Below are 18,597 nucleotides of genomic sequence, written 5' to 3'. Positions count from 1 at the left end.
ACAGAATTCTTATTTTAATGATGTTCCCTCTTCTGGAAAAGTAAGAAAATTTGATACTCTTCTGATCTGTGTTTTTTGGGCTCATTCATTCAGCATTCATTCATTTAGTGCATACCGTGTGCTCAGGAGGCCTCATGGACATCTGCAGTGACACAGAGCACTGTATTTCAATAGTCAAGGTGGTAATTGTTGTGACTCACCCAACACGATAAACAGATATTTTTATTGATTAGTAATTTCTAGGGACTTATAAAAGACTTTTTTTGACCATTGCTTTTCTCTCTAAAGAATTAAAACCATTCCTTTAGTATAAGTTGCATATGTAATTTGTAAAATGTCTATTTTTCCCTTCAGATGACTGCCAAATTAAAAAACGTTCATCTTCTCTAAACTCCAAGGTAATTACTAATTTTCTTACTATTGCAATTAACAAATGTCTATCAAATGCTTATAAGATAAATATTATTTAAATCTATATGGCTTTAAATGTAAATTATAGAACAGTGATTTTAATTCATACATCCAGTTCTCATTATTTGCAGTAGTTATATTCTATTGAGTCACCACGAACACTGAATTATTGCATACTGAACCACTGCTCCTAAGGGAAGTACAGGGTAGGTTCCTGGGAGTCTCTGGTCACAAGATTTTTATCAGCCACTCAATACATCACTTGGTTTTATGTGTGTTTCTGTTTATAGACATCTTTTTTAGAACATATTGATTCATTAACATTGAACTCATGACCAACAACACTACAACTAACGCCTGAATGAAGCTTATCTAACACACGTATTTTCTCCGTAAAGCACATCACACAGCCTTCTTGTGCTTAGGACACTATTCAGCACATCGGCACTATGCTTGGGGCCATTTTAAACAGTGAAATCACCATCAAAAAGCACAGGAATGCATGTCAAAAACAGCACTAAAAATACTGTGGAAAAGGACTCGTTTATATGAGAGTATGAGAGCTTAAACCGAGAAGGCAGAGCTGGGAATGTGTGTAACGGGCGACCCAAGGCTTTGCTGCTCTGCTCATGTCCATGCATGTCCATACATGAACAATTGTGAAGGCATTGCGAGTTTTGATCTGGGAGTTACAAATACATTTTAGCAAGCAGACAAATTCACGATGTGGTACCTGTGAATAATGAGGACGTGCACACACAGAGGTTTTTTTATTTATATATGCATGCTTTTGTACCTCCTGGTTTATCTGTATATCAACTAAGTTTGCATGCCAGTATCAGGAAAGCCAGTATAATCATTCCTCTCTCATGTAAAACAGAAGTTAGAAACAGGCAGTCCAGTGATGGAAGAGCAGCTTCACAACAGCCATAGTGAGCAGATTTTTTTTTACACCACCACTCTCAGCCCTTGGCTTCCACCTCATGGTCTAAGATGGCTACTTCAGATCCAGGCATGAACCCCACATCATTACATTTAGTTAGTCGTAATCCCAGAAAGAGGAAGAAGCAAAAACAGGTGTTCTCTCTAAAAATACCTCCTGCAAGTCCCACAGAACGTTTCCTTTTTCATCTTTGCCTACAAAGAGCCTGGGAAATATTCTGGAGGCTGTGTGCATAGGTAAAAATCAAGAGATTTGTTAATAAATAAGAAAGGAGAATGGGACTGACACTCAACTAGCAGTCTCTGCCACAGTTTCACAGATTTCACAGATTTATAAAATTTTTGAGCAAGTGACTTTAAAACCATTCCATCCAAATCCCTTTTTTGGATGCAGAAATGGAGAAACAAAAATGTTAAGTGATTAGTCAAGATCATGTAGAAGAACTATGATTAGAACGCATGGTTTTTGAACACCAATCTGATATTCTTGATGCTCTATTAATGAAATCAATTATGAATGGTGGTTTAAGAAAAAAGACTCACTGTAAAACTCCTTTAAATTAGTATATTTACTGCATTAAAAATGTTTACATTCTAAAGCTGGTCTTAAACTTTAAGAATCACATAATACTATGTAATTTTTTTCTTGTGCAATGCTGAAAACTGATAAACAATCCATTGATTAATATATCAGGCCCATATTAAATGTGTTAAATGGAAAAAACGGAACCATGAAAAAATCAAGTTACAAACATAGGTGCATATTTGTTCCCTCTTGAGTTGGGGAAAACCTTTCTAAACATAAAAACAATAGTAGCAAAAGAGAAAATGAGAGGAGTAGATTTGGCTGCATTAGCATTGAAGAAAATATTTGCCCAAATTCATATGGGCAATGGACACAAACGGGTGGTTCTCAGAGCATAAATACACATGGTTATTCAACATACAAAAGCAATGTTCAGTGTTACTAGAAGTCAAATACATGGAAACCAAGACAAAAAAACATATATTCCTTGTTTGGCAAAAATTTTATTGAACTCATGTTAAGGAAGGTGGAATATAAATTGATAAAATCTTTGTAGAAGATAATTTAACCATAGCATAGCAAAGGCCAAGTGCACAGCTATGTGTGTACAGGGATATTCAACAGTGTTGCAGACAAGAGTAAAATATTAAGAACTATCTAAATGTACATTCTTGCCCTTTGTGCAGCCACCTTCTCTTCGAAGAGTGAGTATTGCCTCTTTGCCTAGAAATACTGGAAATGCAGGAACGGTAAATAAATTACTAAGCATTCTTAGTTAAAAGTAAATTCATTTTCCTATGGAAAAATTCTAACTTCACTAAATTCGTATTTTATCATTTCTTTAACATCTGAACCTTTAAAGGTGGCTGGGTTGGAAAGTAATGACCGATTCAGTAGGAGGTCAAGCAGTTGGTAAGTGTGATTTTAGGTTTGCTCTTTGGGAACTTTACTACTTTGTAAGTGGGCTAAAATGAGAGTTTTGAAAAAAGTGTGATACAGCAACATTTTACTTCTACAGATTCTAAGCAGAATTTTAAATATTGGTATATGCTCATGAAGTTGTTTTATCATGAAATAGGAGCTATATGAATGTCCCAAAAATAGTTAGAACAGATAATTTTAGTATAGATTTAAACCTTAGGAAATAAATTGATAATGGCTAAAAGAGATTGACAAGTGGCTGCAATCATCTTCATTCAGGCGTATCTTGGGGTCAAAGCAGAGTGAACACCGTCCCTCATTACATCGATTTATTAGCACCTATTCATGGGCAGGTGCTGAAGATGAAAAATGTGATTTAAAGTAAGTGAAACTTTGTGTGTTTATTAACCTGATGTGAGCAGGGGCATAAATAGTGGGGATCACTTTTATTCGCTGGAGAGATCAATATCATATCATCAAAACAGATAATTCATTGAGAAAGACATCATATAAATGTTATTTGTGGATACATTTGTTGTGTACACTCAGAACTGCAAAGTTTGAGGTACTGAGTTAGAAAAAAGACCTTGGAATTTTCCAGACTTGTGAAGATAATTTTTTTTTCCTTTATAGGAAAAGCCCTTAGGGGAAAAGTTCAGTTAAAACCTCCCAAATAAAATTCCTGTTAACTTAGTTTTTTTAAAAAAAGAAACATATATAACAAATTTGTATATGTAACATTGGTATATTGTATATATATCAGTCTTCCACTTACATAAATGAATAAAGAAAACATAAAACTCTAGCAAATTAAATAAAATATTCTACTATAGTGAGAGGTAGAGAGCAACGAAGAGGAACACGAAGAATGCTAAGTCCTTGGGCAGCCTTGGAAAGTTGCTTAACCTTGCTTGGTCTCCGTTTCCTCATATATAAAATGGAGATTTTAACAAAATGATTTTCCCTCTATACATGTTCACTGAGTGTCTACTATGCTCAGCCTGAGAGATATAAAGATGAGCAAGACACAGTGCCTACCCTCTAAGAGTCCATGATTTTTGTTTTTGTTTTTCTTCAGTAATTTTGGGAGTTGGTTACATGTGTTGCAAACTCTTTTCAGCTGTAGAGTTAACATAATGGATCTTTTCTGATCCGGTGGGGAAAAAAATCAACAGATTCCTTTAATAGATTATTTTTTTGCTTTTTTGGTACTATGATTTCCTTTGAAAACAAAAGACTAGTTGAGACCTTGAGAACCTTAAAAGAATGCAATTAATTTTGGCTTTGGGCCTTGATATCTTTACAAATGAAACTAAAATCTAACATATACATTCCTTCTAGATGTTTGACTGAAAGCCGATCTTTGAGAAACAGTTCCCTTTGGCAGGTGTGGGGGTATATGAGTCCTCATAGTCAAAATTCAAATCCAACTAGGAACTCAGCATTGAAGATCATGATACAATTAAATTTTGTTCAAATGGAGGAAACTGCCTTTAGATAATACAATTATATTCAAAATACCGTCAAGCCAATGGTTGTTGCTGGCTTATCAAATTCATTTTAACTAGTTTTACTTTGACTATGAGAATATTTTCATAAAGATTTTTCAAATTAAGATTTTTAGCGAAAGAGAACAAATGACACTTTTGATGTTGCTTCAAGTTAGCAACGCTCAAATTTCCTACAAAAAAAGAATATCACCTGTAATAGAATACTAAAAACAATGTGGTAGAAGAACATTTAATGATATTGAAAATTACATAAAATTGTGCAATATAGTGAATGAAAAATGAAAAAATATAAAAGAAATATAACATCCAAATTTATCTTTTAAAGTGTGGATGAAAAAATATGTATGCAGAGAAAGAGATCAAACATTACTGTTGGTTAACTATGAGTGGTGAGATTAATGTTTTTATGTTCTTTGGCAAGTATTCCAACTTTCTACAACAAACATTTTTCAAAAATTAAATTCCTAATAATGGTAAAAAATGTAAATCTGGTGATTTGAATTAGATATTTATCAACTCTTCCTGGAGCAAAATGAGTATTTGTGAGCCTCTCGAGTTATAAAATGTTATATTTTACTATACAAGTAAATATAGCACATTATTCTTAGTTTCAAATACTGAAAAACAAAATTTATTTACAGAAGTAAAGATGACTCAGAACCACCTGGAGAAGAAACAGTAGAAAGGACAAGGAAGCCAAGTGTTTCTGAAAAGAGAAATAATCCATCAAAATGGGATATTTCTTCAGTGTACGTTGTCTACTTGCTTAAATAATACCATTTTGGTGGAGTGGGGAAGGAAGGGTAAAGCAGGGTTAACAGTATTAATCTTAATCAAATTAGTAAAAGACCTATCAAATTGTTAAATTTAAGATAAATAACAAATGTCATATGGTCTATAGTAGTTGCCCCTGACTGTGTGTTCTGAGTGGCAGGAGTTTTAACTTAGTTCTGTGGCCAGACAGCCTAGGCTCAAATACCAGCCCTCTAACTAGTGTGTCACCTGACCAAGTCCATCCATTTCTGAGCACCAATTTCTTCCTCTAGGAAATAGGGATGAAAATAGTACCTATGCCACTATAACTGTCATGATTAAATGAATTAGCATATGGAAAGTGCTTAGTACATTGTCCAGCAGAGTTAAGTATTTTCAAAGACCTAAATGATGCTGTAAAAAGCTGTGTTTTTTGTATGGGTGTTTCTTAAACAAAAAAAAGTTTAATAAGGTGAGAAATAAGTGACATATTTATGCATATATGTATGTACATATGAATCCCCCTCCACCCAGAAAGTAGTATTTTTAGTTCTACTATAGGATTATCAGTTGCCTTAACTGAATGAAAGAATGAGATAAATAATGGCTACATACGTTATTTTCAGATTCTCATTATACATTTCTTTAATTCTAATATTTATAAGAGGACACATTGTAGCCCAAACCATAATGATTTTTCTATCTAATATTTATAATGCAGACCAATGACTTGATTAGTATTGTTAGCAAAGGGGGTGTTTACAGTAAGAAGTTATTGGGATTACCAAATTTTGTATTTGTTTTTTCCTTATAGTTATGACACAGTATCTTCCTGGGCAACAAATCTCAAGACTTCCATCAGAAAAGCTAATAAGCCACTCTGGATTTCTGTTGCATTCATTGTACTCTTTGCAGCTTTGATGAGTTTCCTTACAGGCCGATTTTTCCAAAAGGCTGTGGATGCAGCTCCCACACAGAATGGGGACTCCTGGATGTCTCTAGAACATGCCCTGTGGCCATTTACCAGACTTCAACACAATGGACCACCGCCCGTGTGACTGTAGCACATCCTAGTAAAGTTTCAGAATCTGAACTTCGTAGTTATTTTTAGCAGGGAACCAGAGGTTCTCAGCCTGACTAAGATATTTTACATACCCTTCTTTTTGCAATTACCTCCCCAACTGAAATTCAATGGGGAAGAAGCCTGCCCATAATCTTTTTAATGAGCTTTTCAAGGAAGAAATATTATATATTGTTTTGTTTGTTAAATGTTATTGAAATAAAATACCATTCAAATCTTCATAAAGTGAAAACTGAAATTCTCGATAGCTCAAGCATTAGTAGGGAAATAGCTTAAGCGCTTCGTTTAAAATAAAGTTTGAGAGTAAAATGCCAGTTACACATTTTAACAGTGTATTCTCAGTACACTTTATTGAGGAAATAACCTGATTTTTTTTTTTTCGAGTTGCTTGATTCTTCACGCTGAAAAAAATTTATCAGTGGGAATTAAGAATAGCTAAGTAATCTAGTAGAGAATAGCATTTGGCATACAGAATCAATAAACTGGCAGTTGGCACTCCTAATTTTCTCTATTCCTTCTACAGAAGAAAAATCCTTAACCAAGTGAAACAGAGTAGAATGTAACTCAGTTTCATCTTTAATTGCTTCAGAGTATACCTCACTGTCTTCATTGATCTTGAGTCTTTGTGCTCTATCACCACTGAACATTAAAAGGACCCAATTGGAATGTGGAATAGATTCTTTGGTAAGGTGTTCTGTCACCTAGAAAAGAAAATTAGGAAAAGCTGTTAATACTTTCTCTTGTAGTACAGATTTTGGTAACAGAGTATCCTTTGAAGGGCTCAACTCAGTCCCCCAAACTGCCAAAGTTAAAAGAAACATTCTTAATGCCCCATTAATTTTTTTTTTTTTAAACCATGAAACAGTTTATAACTTGATGTTTATGGAGTTTATCTACATGTATTAAGTAATTCAACAAATATTTATTGCGTACCTATAATGTCCCAGGCATTGTTCCAGGGGCTGGCAGTGTAACTGTGAGATAAAACTGACCAGAAAACCCACCAAACTGTCTTAATAAACAAACAACTGCAGAAACAAAATCCTGCCCTCAAGGACCTTATTATATTCTGGTGGAGAAAACAAACATCAAACAAGATAAATATGGGGGCACATTTATAATAAAACATAAGTTCATCAGCTTTGAGAATTATCAGGTAGTAGTAAATGAGCCAGAAGGTTATGTTGGAGGCCTAGACTTGAGGGGAACGCTTTTGTGAACCATAGATGTATTCACATTTAAGGCTTATATTTTTTTCTTGAGTAGATGTAAAAAAGTATAAGGACTCTGACCTTAAGTCAAGAACATCTGATACAATGGACAATGAAGTCATAACCTTTACAAAGTTGGGTTTTATATTTTTGAAAAACTAAAAATGTTTAAAGTTTTTAAACTACATTTTGATAATTTTTTTCCAGCACTTTCAAAAGAGAAGCCATGGTCTACATTCATTTTGCTTTTGCTACTCTATTTTCTTTGTGGGTTGTTGCATATAATACTGACCAAGACTGTTTTTCTCTCTCTTGCTCAGGCTGTGAGCCTTAATCCTCACATACCCATGGCTGTTCCCTCCCCCTGTCCTGACTACCTTGAAACTTGCAACTGTGGTACTGTGGAGAAAAACAACTCAGGTTATAGGGGGAAAAGGGTGAAAAGACAACTTTAGACCCTAACTATTCTAAATATCAAAATCACCCCTGACATCCCCCCCCTCCCCTGGCTACCCAGGGGCCTGAGAGACTCCTCACTGGGTGGTTTCTTTTCTCTCTCCTCCTCTCTCTCAGGCATATCAGATTCTAGGTGGCCTAATTACTACCAAGAGAAATATTCCGAACCAAAGGTTCCTAATGGCAGCTTCAGTAAATCACTCATCCATCCCAATGATCAACCAACCCCCTTACTGTCTTCCAGTGCTTTTCCTTCATCCAACTCCTCCATCCTACTTAAAAAGCTTGCTGGGCCCTGACCTGACCAAGATGGCAGAATGAGACATTCCAGGGCTCTGTCCCTCCACAGAAGCTTTGAACAACCAGAAAGAATTGGAAGAAACATCTTTTCACAGCTTCAGAAAACAGCTGAAGTTTGCAGTAATTGAACCAAGCACCAAATCAAGAAAACCTCTGATTGGTACCTTGCTGACTTGCACTCCAAGGGTTCCAGTTCCAGACACGGCAGGATAACCCTTGTGGACATACTGGGTGCACGTATATATGTGCCAGTCTGTCTGATGGTGGCCTGAGGGACTGACCAGGACACTCATCAAAGACTTGTCATTCCAGAACTTGCCCTGCACTGTAGGAGAACAGTGAAATCAGCTGCTGGGGGCAAAAAGGACATTTGGATACATAGAAGAATTCATAGGGCTGCATGCATGCCCAGGACAAGATACATGCACAGAAAAGACCAGTGAATCCTTAAACTTTTGCCTTGGCTATTCTGTAACTCATTGTATAGATAAGGTGTGAAGGAGAACACTCACACAGGCCAAGCTGGAAAGACTGGAAAAGGTGTTTAATTTTTTGTGGTCTTTATTTAGGTAAGTTCTTGACATTTACATAATAATAGATGGATATAAGCATAAGGAACCAACAACTTAGTGTCTACATTCCAGAGATGATTATAAAACAAAGTAATGGTCCATTACTTTGGTCCATCAAATGACGGAAATGATGTTCCATGAAAAGGAACAGGATAAATATAGCATTAGAAACCATCAATGAAGAATACCTGACCTAGGACATATTAGACAAAGGAAATCAGGAAAACAATAGATGAACAAAAAGAGAATATCAATAGAGAACTGGAAATTATGAAGAGGTACCAAACAGAGCTGCAGACATTCCCCAGAGCGGTTCAAAAGCAGACTGAAGCTGACATAAGAAAGAATTAGAGAACCTGAAGACAAGGCAATTGAAATCAACATTCTGAGGAGCAGAAAGGAAAAAAGGCTGGGGAACCTATGGGACACTGTCAAGTGTACCAACATACACATTATGGGAATCCCAGGAAAAGAAAGAGAAGAAGGAGCAGGGAGAATATTCAAAGAAATAATGGTGGTAAACTTCCCAAATTTAATAAAAGACATGAATATATACCTCCGAGACATTCAATGAACTTCCAAACATTCAAATGCCAAAGATAGAGAATTCTGAAACTTGGAAAAGAGAAGCAATGTGTCACCTACAAGGGAGCCTCGGTAAGATTATGGGCCGATGTTTCATCAGAAACCCTGGAGACCAGAAAGTAGTGGGTGACATATTTAAAGTACATATTAAAAGCAAAATATTTCCAACTGAGCATTCTATAACCAGCAAAAGTGTATTTCAAAAATGAAGGAGCTGGGCTTGGGCAAGATGGCGGCATAGAGAGGAGTGGAAGCTAAGTAGTCCCCCTGGAACAACTAAAAAAAACCAGAAACAACTAGTAAATAATCCAGAATAACTGCGGGGGGACAAACGAGACCATCCACTCATCATACACCAACCTGAATTGGGAGGAATGCCCAAGATCACAGCATAAAATCTGTAAGTAAAATCTGTGGATCCAAGTTGCAAGACCCCCTCCCCCATAGCCCGAGCTGCAAAGCCTCCTGGTGCCAGAGAGAAGCTCTCTCCCAGCAAGCAAATATAGCTCAGCTGAGCTCCAACTGGGGTTTTAAGTAGTGAGTGTGAACTGCTCACTACAGGTACGAATCCCCAAAAAACAGGCTTTGGGTGATGACTGACCTTGGAGAGCCAGAGGGTCAACTTGGACTAGGTCTGAAGGGTACTATCTGTTTCTTTTTTGGCTCAGTGGAGAAAGCCCCAGTCATTTTCAGTTTCCAGGGCTGTGAATCAGAGAAGGCTGGAGACAGCACAAGCAGAGAGAGAGAGACCATTGAAATCCTAATGACCTCCCCCTAGGGGGTCTATCTTCTCTAAGAGGAAAGGGGTGGGGCCCTTTCCATTCAGAACCAGACCCCAGAGCCTGGGGGAACATGGCCACACCTCCTCACACCAGTCAAGAATTATAGGCTAACAGGCATCATCTGCTGGGCAGAAAAGCACAGTGACCTGAGGCATCACAGGGTGGAGCAATTTTGTAAGACACACAGTCAGGGAAACCAGATACTGAATATTTTTTTCCTCTGGGACCTGAGCCTGTTCTGGTCTGGGAAAACCTGATTTGGATAACCAAGGAAACCATGTCTAGACAACAGAAAATTACAACCTACACTAAGAAAAACAAAGTTATGGCCCAGTCAAAGGAACAAATGTCCTGTATCTCAACTGAGATACAGGAATTTAAACAAGTAATGCTAAATCAATTCAAAAAGTTTAGAGAAGATATTGCAAAAGAGATAAGAGGCTGTAAAGAAAACACTGGGCATACATAAGGCAGAAATCAAAAGTTCAAAAAAACAACTAGTAGAATCTATGGAAATGAAAGGCACAGCACAAGCGATGAAAGACACAATGGAAACATACAACAGCAGATCGCAAGAGGCAGAAGAAAACACTCAGGAACTGGAGAACAAAACACCTGAAAGCCTACACGCAAAGGAGCAGATGGAGAAAAGAATGAAAAAAATATGAGGAACGTCTCTGGGAACTTAAAGTACAATAATGTACGCATCATTGGTGTCCCAGAAGGAGAAGAGAAGGGAAAAGGGGCAGAAACAATAATAGAGGAAATAATTATTGAAAATTTCCCATCTCTTATGAAAGACATAAAATTACAGATCCAAGAAGTGCAGCATACTCCAAACAGAAGAGATCTGAGTAGGCCTATGCCAAGACACTTAATAATCAGATTATCAAATGTCAAAGACAAACAGAGAATCCTGAAAGCAGCAAGAGAAAAGCGATCCATCACATACAAAGGAAGCTTAATAAGACTATGTGCGGATCTCTCAGCAGAAACCATGGAAGCAAGAAGGAAGTGGTGTAATATATTTAAGATAATGAAAGAAAAACCGCCAACCAAGAATTCTATATCCAGCAAAGCTGTCCTTCAAATATGAGGGAGAGCTCAAAACGTTTTCTGACAAACAGACAATGAGAGACTTTGTGAACAAGACACCTGCCCTACAGGAAATACTAAAGGGGGCACTACAGAGTGACAGAAGACAGGAGTGCATGGTTTGGAACACAATTTTGGGAGATAGTAGCACAATAATGTAAGTACACTGAACAAAGATAACTATGAATACAGTTGAGAGAGGAAGGTGGGGAGCATGTGAGACACCAGAAGAAAGGAGGAAAGATAAAGACTGGGACTGTGTAACTTGGTGAAATCTAGAGCATTCAACAATTGTGATAAAATGTACAAATATGTTCTTTTACGAGGGAGAACAAGCAGATGTCAACCTTGCAAGGTGTTAAAAATGGGGAGGCATTAGGGGAGGGATGCAATCAACATAAACTAAAGACTGTAACTAACAGAATCATTGTATTATGCTTCCTTCCTTTAATGTAATAAAGGTGATATACCAAGGTAAGTACAGATGAGGGAGGGATAGGGGAGGCATGTTAGACACTTGACATTGGTGGTATTGGCTGATTCTTTACTCTACTTTGATTTAAGGTTATTTTTCCTTTTGCTGCATCCTAGCTGTCATTTTTTTTTCCTCTTTCTTTTGCCTCTCTGTCTTCTTTGACTCTCCCTCCTGCCTTGTGGAAGAAATGTAGATGCCCTTATATAGATGGTGGTGAAGGTGGTGAACACATAAACATATGACCATACAGAGAACCATCGATTATTTACTTAGGATAGAATGTATGGTGAGTGAACAAAACCATATTAAAAAAAAAATGGGTTGATGACAAAACCTCAAGGGCAATATACTGAGTGAAATAAGCCAGACACATAAGGACAAATATTGCAGGGTCTCACTGATAGGAACTAATTATAATATGTAAACTCACAGACATGAAATATAAGGTACCAAGATATAGGATGAGGCTTAAGAATGGGGAGCGGTTGCTTAGTATGAGCAGAATGTTCAACTGGATGAACTTAAATGTTTGGAAGTGAACAGAGGTGTCAGTAGCAAGATGTGAGAATAACTAATAGTGCTGAAAGGTGTGTGAAGGTGGTGGAAAGGGGAAGCTCAGAGTCACATATGTCACCAGAAGGAAAGCTGGAGGTCAAAAGACGGGAATGTATAAAACTGAATCCTGTGGTGGGCAATGTTCGTGATTAACTGTACAAATATTAGAAATCTCTTTCATGAACCAGAACAAATGTGACACTATAACTAGAAGTTAATAATAGAGACGCATATATACCTATTGCAAACTATATACTACAGTTAGTCGGATTTCAGTGTTCATTCATAAACAGTAACAAATGTACTATACCAATACTATGAGTCAACAATGGAGGGGGGTTGGTTAGGGATATGGGAGGATTCTTTTTTTCTTCTTTCGCTCTATTTATCTGGAGTAATGAAAAGGTTCTAAAAATTGAACAAAAATTAAGTGTGGTGATGGATGCACAACTGTATGAGGGTACCGGGGGCAACTGATTGTCCAGTTTGGATCTTTGGATAATTGTACGGTATGTGAACAATCTCAATAAAAACTGAAAAAAAAAAAAGATGTTTGCACATCAATGTTCATAGTGGTATTATTCACAATTGTCAAAAGATGGAAGCAAGCCAAGTGTCCATCAACCAATGAATGGATAAAAAATTGTGGTATATACATAGACAATGGAGTATTATTCAACTGTAAAAGGGAATGAAGTTCTTATACATGCAACAACAAGGATGAACCCTGAAGATACCATGCTAAGTAAAATAAGCCAGACACAAAAGGATAAATATTGTATGATCACACTGATATGAAATAATTAAAATAAAATCCATACAGTCAGAAACTAGAATAGGTTCTCAGAGGCCAGGAGAGGGTAGGGAATGGGGAGTTAATGCTTAGTTGGTGCAGAGTTTCTGTTTAGGATGATGGAAAAGCTTTGGTAAAGGATGGTGGTAATGGTAGCACAACATTGTGAATGTAATTAACACCACTAATTGTATATTTGAAAGTGATTAAAATGAGAAATTTCAGGTAGTTTATATGGTACCAGGATAAAAGTTTTAAAATCTATGGACTGTAGTTAATAATATCATTTCATCAATTATAACAAAAGTACCACAGTAATGCAAAGTGTTAATTGGGAAACTGTGTATATGAATTGGGGGAAGGGGATAGGAGTTGTTAATGGGAACTTGGTACTTTCTACATAATTTTTCTGTAAACCTATGACTTCTTTCATTAAACATACTAAAAAAAGAGATTGTTATAATTTAAGGTTTTAAATTTATGTCCCATGGTAACCACAAAGAAAATATCAGAAAGATATGCACGGAAGAAAATGAAAAGGGATTCAAAAGGGTTCATTACCAAAGATCAATTAAATAATAAAGCAGGCAGTAATGGAACAATTGAGGGAGGGACAAAAAAAGTTTAAGACTTAAAAAGCCAAACTGTAAAATGGTAGAAGAAAGTCCTGTGATTACTTTACATGTAAATGTGTTAAGTTCTGCAGTCAAAAGGCATAATTTGGCAGAATGGATAACAAATACAACTCATCTACATGCTATTTACAAAAGACTCACCTTAAATTCAAAGACAAAAATAGGTTGAAAATGAAAGGATGGAAAAAATATTCCATGCAAATATCAATCAAGAAAGAACAAAATGGACTTTTGACAAAATGGACTTTTATTTTTTGACAAAATGGACTTTTAAGTCAAATATTGTTAAAAGGGACAAAGAACAACATTATATATTGATAAAAGGGTCAATTCATTAAGAAGATGATGTAATGGCTAGAAACATAAATGAGCCTAACAACAGAGCCTCAAAATAAATGAAACAAACATTCACTGATTTGAAGGGAAAAAATATATGATTCTATATTAATAGTAGGAGACCAATATACCACTTTCAATACTGGATAGAACATCTAGACAGAAGAACAATAAGGGAATAGAAGATTTGAATGATACCATAAACCAACTAGACCTAACTAGACATAACGGACACACTTCATGAAGCAACAGCAGTATACACATTATTCTCAAGTGCACATGGATCATTCTCTAGTATGGACCATATGTGAGGTCACAAAACAAGTCTAATAAATTTAAAAAGACTGAAATCATACAAAGCGTCTTTGCCAATGCCGATGGAATGAAACTAGAAATCAATGACAGAGGGAGAATTGGAAAATTCACAAGTATGTGGAAATTAAACAACATACTCTTAAGCAACCAATGCATCAAAGAAGAAATCACATGGAAGATAGGAAATATCTTAAGACAAATGAAAATGGTAATACAACATACCAATACTTATGGGATGCAGCAAAGGCAGTGCTCATAGGGAAATTTATAGTTCTAAATCCTTACATTATAAAATAATATCTCAAAAGTCAGCTAACCACATACCTGGAGGAACTAGAAAGAGAAAAACCAAACTTAAAACGAGCAGAATGAAGGGAATAACAAAGATTGGAGCAGAGATAAATGAAGTAGAGTATAGAGAAACAGTAGAATCAATGAATCCAAAAATTGGTTCTTTGAAAATATCAACCAACCTTTAATTAGATTGATAAAGAAAACAAGAAGAAAGGATGCAAATAAAAATCAGAAATGAAAGGGGAAGACATTACTACCTACCTTACAGGAGGAAAAAAAGGAATATAAGAGGATATTATGAAACATGGTACACCAACAAATTAGGCAGCCTAGATGAAAATAAAAAATTCCTAAAAACACACAAACTACCTACACACTGACTCAAGAATAAATAGAAGACCTCAACAGACCAATAACAAGTAAAGAGATTGAATCAGTAATAAAAAAAATCAACAAATAAAGTCCAGGACCAGATGGTATCACTGGTGAATTTTACTAAACATTCAAAGAATAATTAACATTAATCCTCAAACTATTCCAAAAAAATTTGAAAAGTAGTGGAGATTTCCAAATTCATTTTATTAGGCTGGCATTACCCTATACCAAAGCCAGATGGAGATATCATAAGAAAACAAAATTACAGACCAATATCCCTTTTGAATATGGATACAAAAAATCCTCAACAAAATATGGGCAAGCCAAATACAACAGCACATCAAAAGGATTATACACTATGATCAAGTGGGATTTACCTCAGGTATGCAAGGGTGGTTTAACATAAGAAAATCAAACAATGTGATACACCACATTAATAGAAAAAAGAAAAAAAAAAGATCATTCAACTGATGCAGAGAAGTCACTTGACAAAAAAGTAGCACCTTCTCTTGCTAAAAACACTCAGAAAAAGAAGAGTACTTCCTCAACATGATAAAGGGCATATATGAAAACCTACCACTAACTTCATACTCAACAGTGAAATACTAAAAGCTTTCCCCATAAGATCAGAAAAAAGCCAGGATACCCACTATTGCCACTCTTATTCAACATTGTTCTGCAAACTCTAGCTACAGCAATTGGGCAAGAAAAGTATTATCCAAACTAGAAGAGAAGAAGTAAAACTATCACTATTTGCAGATGACATGATCCTACAGATAGAAAATTCCTAATAAAAGAATTTAGGGACTCCAAACAGCCAAAACCATCTTGGGAAAGAAGAACAAAATTTGAGGACTCACATTTCCCATTTCAAAAATTCTTACAAAGCTATATTAAGCAAAACAGTACTGGCAGAAGGAGAGACATAAAAATCAATGGAGTAGAATTGGTAGCACAGAAGTAAACTTACACATCCATGGCCAATTGATTTTTGACAGGGAATCCAAGCTCACTCACTGTGGAAAGAACAGTCTCTTCAACAAATGGTACTGGTAAAACTGGTTATCCACATGCAAGAGAATGAAAGTGGACCCCTACACCTCATACCATATACAAAAATTAACTCAGAATGGGTCAATGAGCTAAAACTAATACTCTTTGAAATACAACAAGTAGAAATAATATCTTCAGGACCTTGTATTAGGTAATGGATTCTTAGACTTTACACCAAAAGCATGAGCAATGATGACAACAACAAAAAAGATAGATTAGACTTCAGCAAAACTGGAAACTTTTGTGCAAAGGATAGTATCAAGGAAGTGGAAAAATAACCAACAGAATGGCAGAAAAATATTTGGAGACCATATATCTGATAACATTTAGTTACATAAAGAACTATAACTCAACAGAAGAAACAACCCACCAATTAAAAAATAAGCAAAGGACTCAAATAGACCTTTCTCCAAAGAAGATACACAAATGGCCATTAAGCATGTGAAAAGATGCTCAACATCATTAGCCATTAGGGCAATGCAAATCAAAGCCACAAGATACAATCTTACATCCACTAGAATGGCTACCATTAAAAAACGGAAAAAGCTTACTGACCTTTGTTTCCACAGAGTTGAGTTCTACTCTCTCCCTGCCATAGCAACCCATGAATAAAGTCATCTTGCCTGTTTAATGCTGTCTGGTACAGTTTTTGCTTTGACAATACCTTAAAAATAACTTTGTCAGAATCACATCGTAGATTCCACCTGCTCCAACCAAATGCAAAAGAAGAACTTAGCAGGGCCATTTGTCGATAAGCTTTCATTTCTACCAAAGGAACCTGTCAGTATAAAAACAAATAGAACTGATCATCGAGACTCCTAAAAGTCTCCCTGCCATCCTTCCCCACCCACAGTCTATTCTGTATATATTCTCTCAGAGTAGAATCCAAAGTCCTAACAATGATCCACAATGCCCTCCGTTATCTGCCCTCCCCCTACACACGTGTAACTGAGAACTTAGGATTTAAGGACTGACTATGATTACTGAATCACTAAATATTCCTTTTTACTTTCTGGTATATTAGAGTAGACAGAGGAAAATACCTGAAACCTGAATTGTAATCCAGCCGACTTGATCTCTGATAATGATTGTATAGCCTTTGTCTCGTGCCCCTGTGATTTTAAAAACCTTGTGACTAACTTTCATTTGTACCCATTTACCTAGTTTTTCAACTTTAAAGTCTTATGATCACAAAAGTCAGCCCCTGATGTTTATTAATGAAGGGTCTTGGGTCAGCCCAGAACTCACCTGCCCCAAGTCCAAAGTTATCTTGATAACTGAAGCTGGATCTAACCAAAATGGGCCCACCTGGCATGCGCAGTAGCTTAGACATTAACCTAGAAGTCACCTATATCTCGTTATAATACTAAAAATCATGCCCATCATCATATTAAGGCTGCCATTTTCTTACATACATTCTGTGATGAAGCATGTAATCAATCTGTGCATGCTCAACAATTAGATCACTTCTAATTACATCATCTGGATACCTGAGGTAAATCCCACTTGATCATAGTGTATAATCCTTTTGATGTGCTGTTGTATTTGGCTTGCCCATATTTTGTTGAGGACTTTTTGTATCTATATTCAAAAGGATACTGGTCTGAAAGGCACCCTGTGTTCTTTTTCACTTTAATTATTATTCTTGTTATTTTTGTGTGTGTGCTAATGAAGGTGTCAGGGATTGGTTTAGGTGATGAATGTACAACTATGTAATAGTACTGTGAACAACTGAATGTACGATTTGTTTTGTATGACTGCGTGGTATGTGAATATATCTCAATAAAATGAAGATTTAAAAAAAGAAAAAAAAGGATATTGGTCTGTAATTTTGTTTTCTTGTGATATCTCCATCTGGCTTTGGTATAGGGTGATGCCAGCCTAATAAAATGAATTAGGAAATCTCCACTACTTTTCAAATTTTTTTGGAATAGTTTGAGGATTAGTGTTAATTCTTTGAATGTTTAGTAAAATTCACCAGTGATACCATCTGGTCCTGTGCTCATAATCCTAAAATCTGCCCATCTTTTAATACTATAAAACTATCAGAATTATTGCAGTTCAGGGAGACAGATTTTACTGATAGGCCATTTGTTCTCCTGCTTCATGCCTAGCAATAAAACTCTTCCTCTCTTTGAAAACCCAATGTCTCAGGAATTGGTCATCTGAACGCATTGGGCAAAAGAATCTACTGCCTTGGTCGGGTAACACACGCACATATCCCATGACCTCTCTGACCTACCTCCTCCTTTTCTATCTCAGCTGTACGCATGCTGGGTTCCTTCCTGCTCCTCTAATCCTCAAACAAACCAAGCCATGTCCTCTGAGCTTTTGCCCCAGCTATCCTCACTACCAGATGTCCCCTTGGTTAAATCCCTCACCTTCAAGTTCTGCTCAAATCTTACCTTCTCAATGAGACCTGCAACACCCTATAATATACTGTAAGCTTCCCCGAATCCCACTGTATCTGATCTACCTTTCCTTTTTACCAGAGCACTTATTACCTTTTAGCATACTAGATTATTTAGTTCTTCAATGTTTATTGTTTTTTGTTTTTTTTTTTTGCCTCCACAAAGCTCCACAAAGGCAGGAGCTTTGTTTTACACACTGATGTATCCTA

The 18,597-nt window shown here is 36.2% G+C and overlaps 2 protein-coding genes across 8 annotated transcripts in view; one reads left to right on the top strand and one right to left on the bottom strand.

Annotated features, from left to right (window-relative positions):
- IRAG2 (inositol 1,4,5-triphosphate receptor associated 2) overlaps nt 1-6,377 on the top strand; it is a 48,521-nt gene extending 42,144 nt beyond the window's left edge. For both annotated transcript variants that reach the window (XM_037848109.1, XM_037848110.1), the window contains 6 exons: nt 355-398; nt 2,566-2,628; nt 2,742-2,791; nt 3,080-3,181; nt 4,953-5,060; nt 5,879-6,377. In XM_037848109.1, coding sequence (XP_037704037.1) covers nt 355-398; nt 2,566-2,628; nt 2,742-2,791; nt 3,080-3,181; nt 4,953-5,060; nt 5,879-6,122 — 611 coding nt within the window. In that variant the 3' untranslated portion in view covers nt 6,123-6,377. The remainder of the gene's footprint in view (nt 1-354; nt 399-2,565; nt 2,629-2,741; nt 2,792-3,079; nt 3,182-4,952; nt 5,061-5,878) is intronic.
- CFAP94 (cilia and flagella associated protein 94) overlaps nt 4,863-18,597 on the bottom strand; it is a 97,384-nt gene continuing 83,649 nt past the window's right edge. For 5 of the 6 annotated variants that reach the window (XM_037848102.1, XM_037848103.1, XM_037848104.1 and 2 more), the window contains 2 exons: nt 16,642-16,755; nt 4,863-6,846 (listed from right to left, as the gene is read on the bottom strand). In XM_037848102.1, coding sequence (XP_037704030.1) covers nt 6,571-6,846; nt 16,642-16,755 — 390 coding nt within the window. In that variant the 3' untranslated portion in view covers nt 4,863-6,570. The remainder of the gene's footprint in view (nt 6,847-16,641; nt 16,756-18,597) is intronic. The other variant, XM_037848106.1, reaches the window with a different exon arrangement.

The sequence above is a fragment of the Choloepus didactylus genome, chromosome 8 (assembly GCF_015220235.1).
Source record: "Choloepus didactylus isolate mChoDid1 chromosome 8, mChoDid1.pri, whole genome shotgun sequence".
NCBI classification, from domain to species: Eukaryota; Metazoa; Chordata; class Mammalia; order Pilosa; family Megalonychidae; genus Choloepus; species Choloepus didactylus.
The sequence above is the reverse complement of the archived record's forward strand: the minus strand, read 5'-3'. Positions and strand labels throughout refer to the sequence as shown.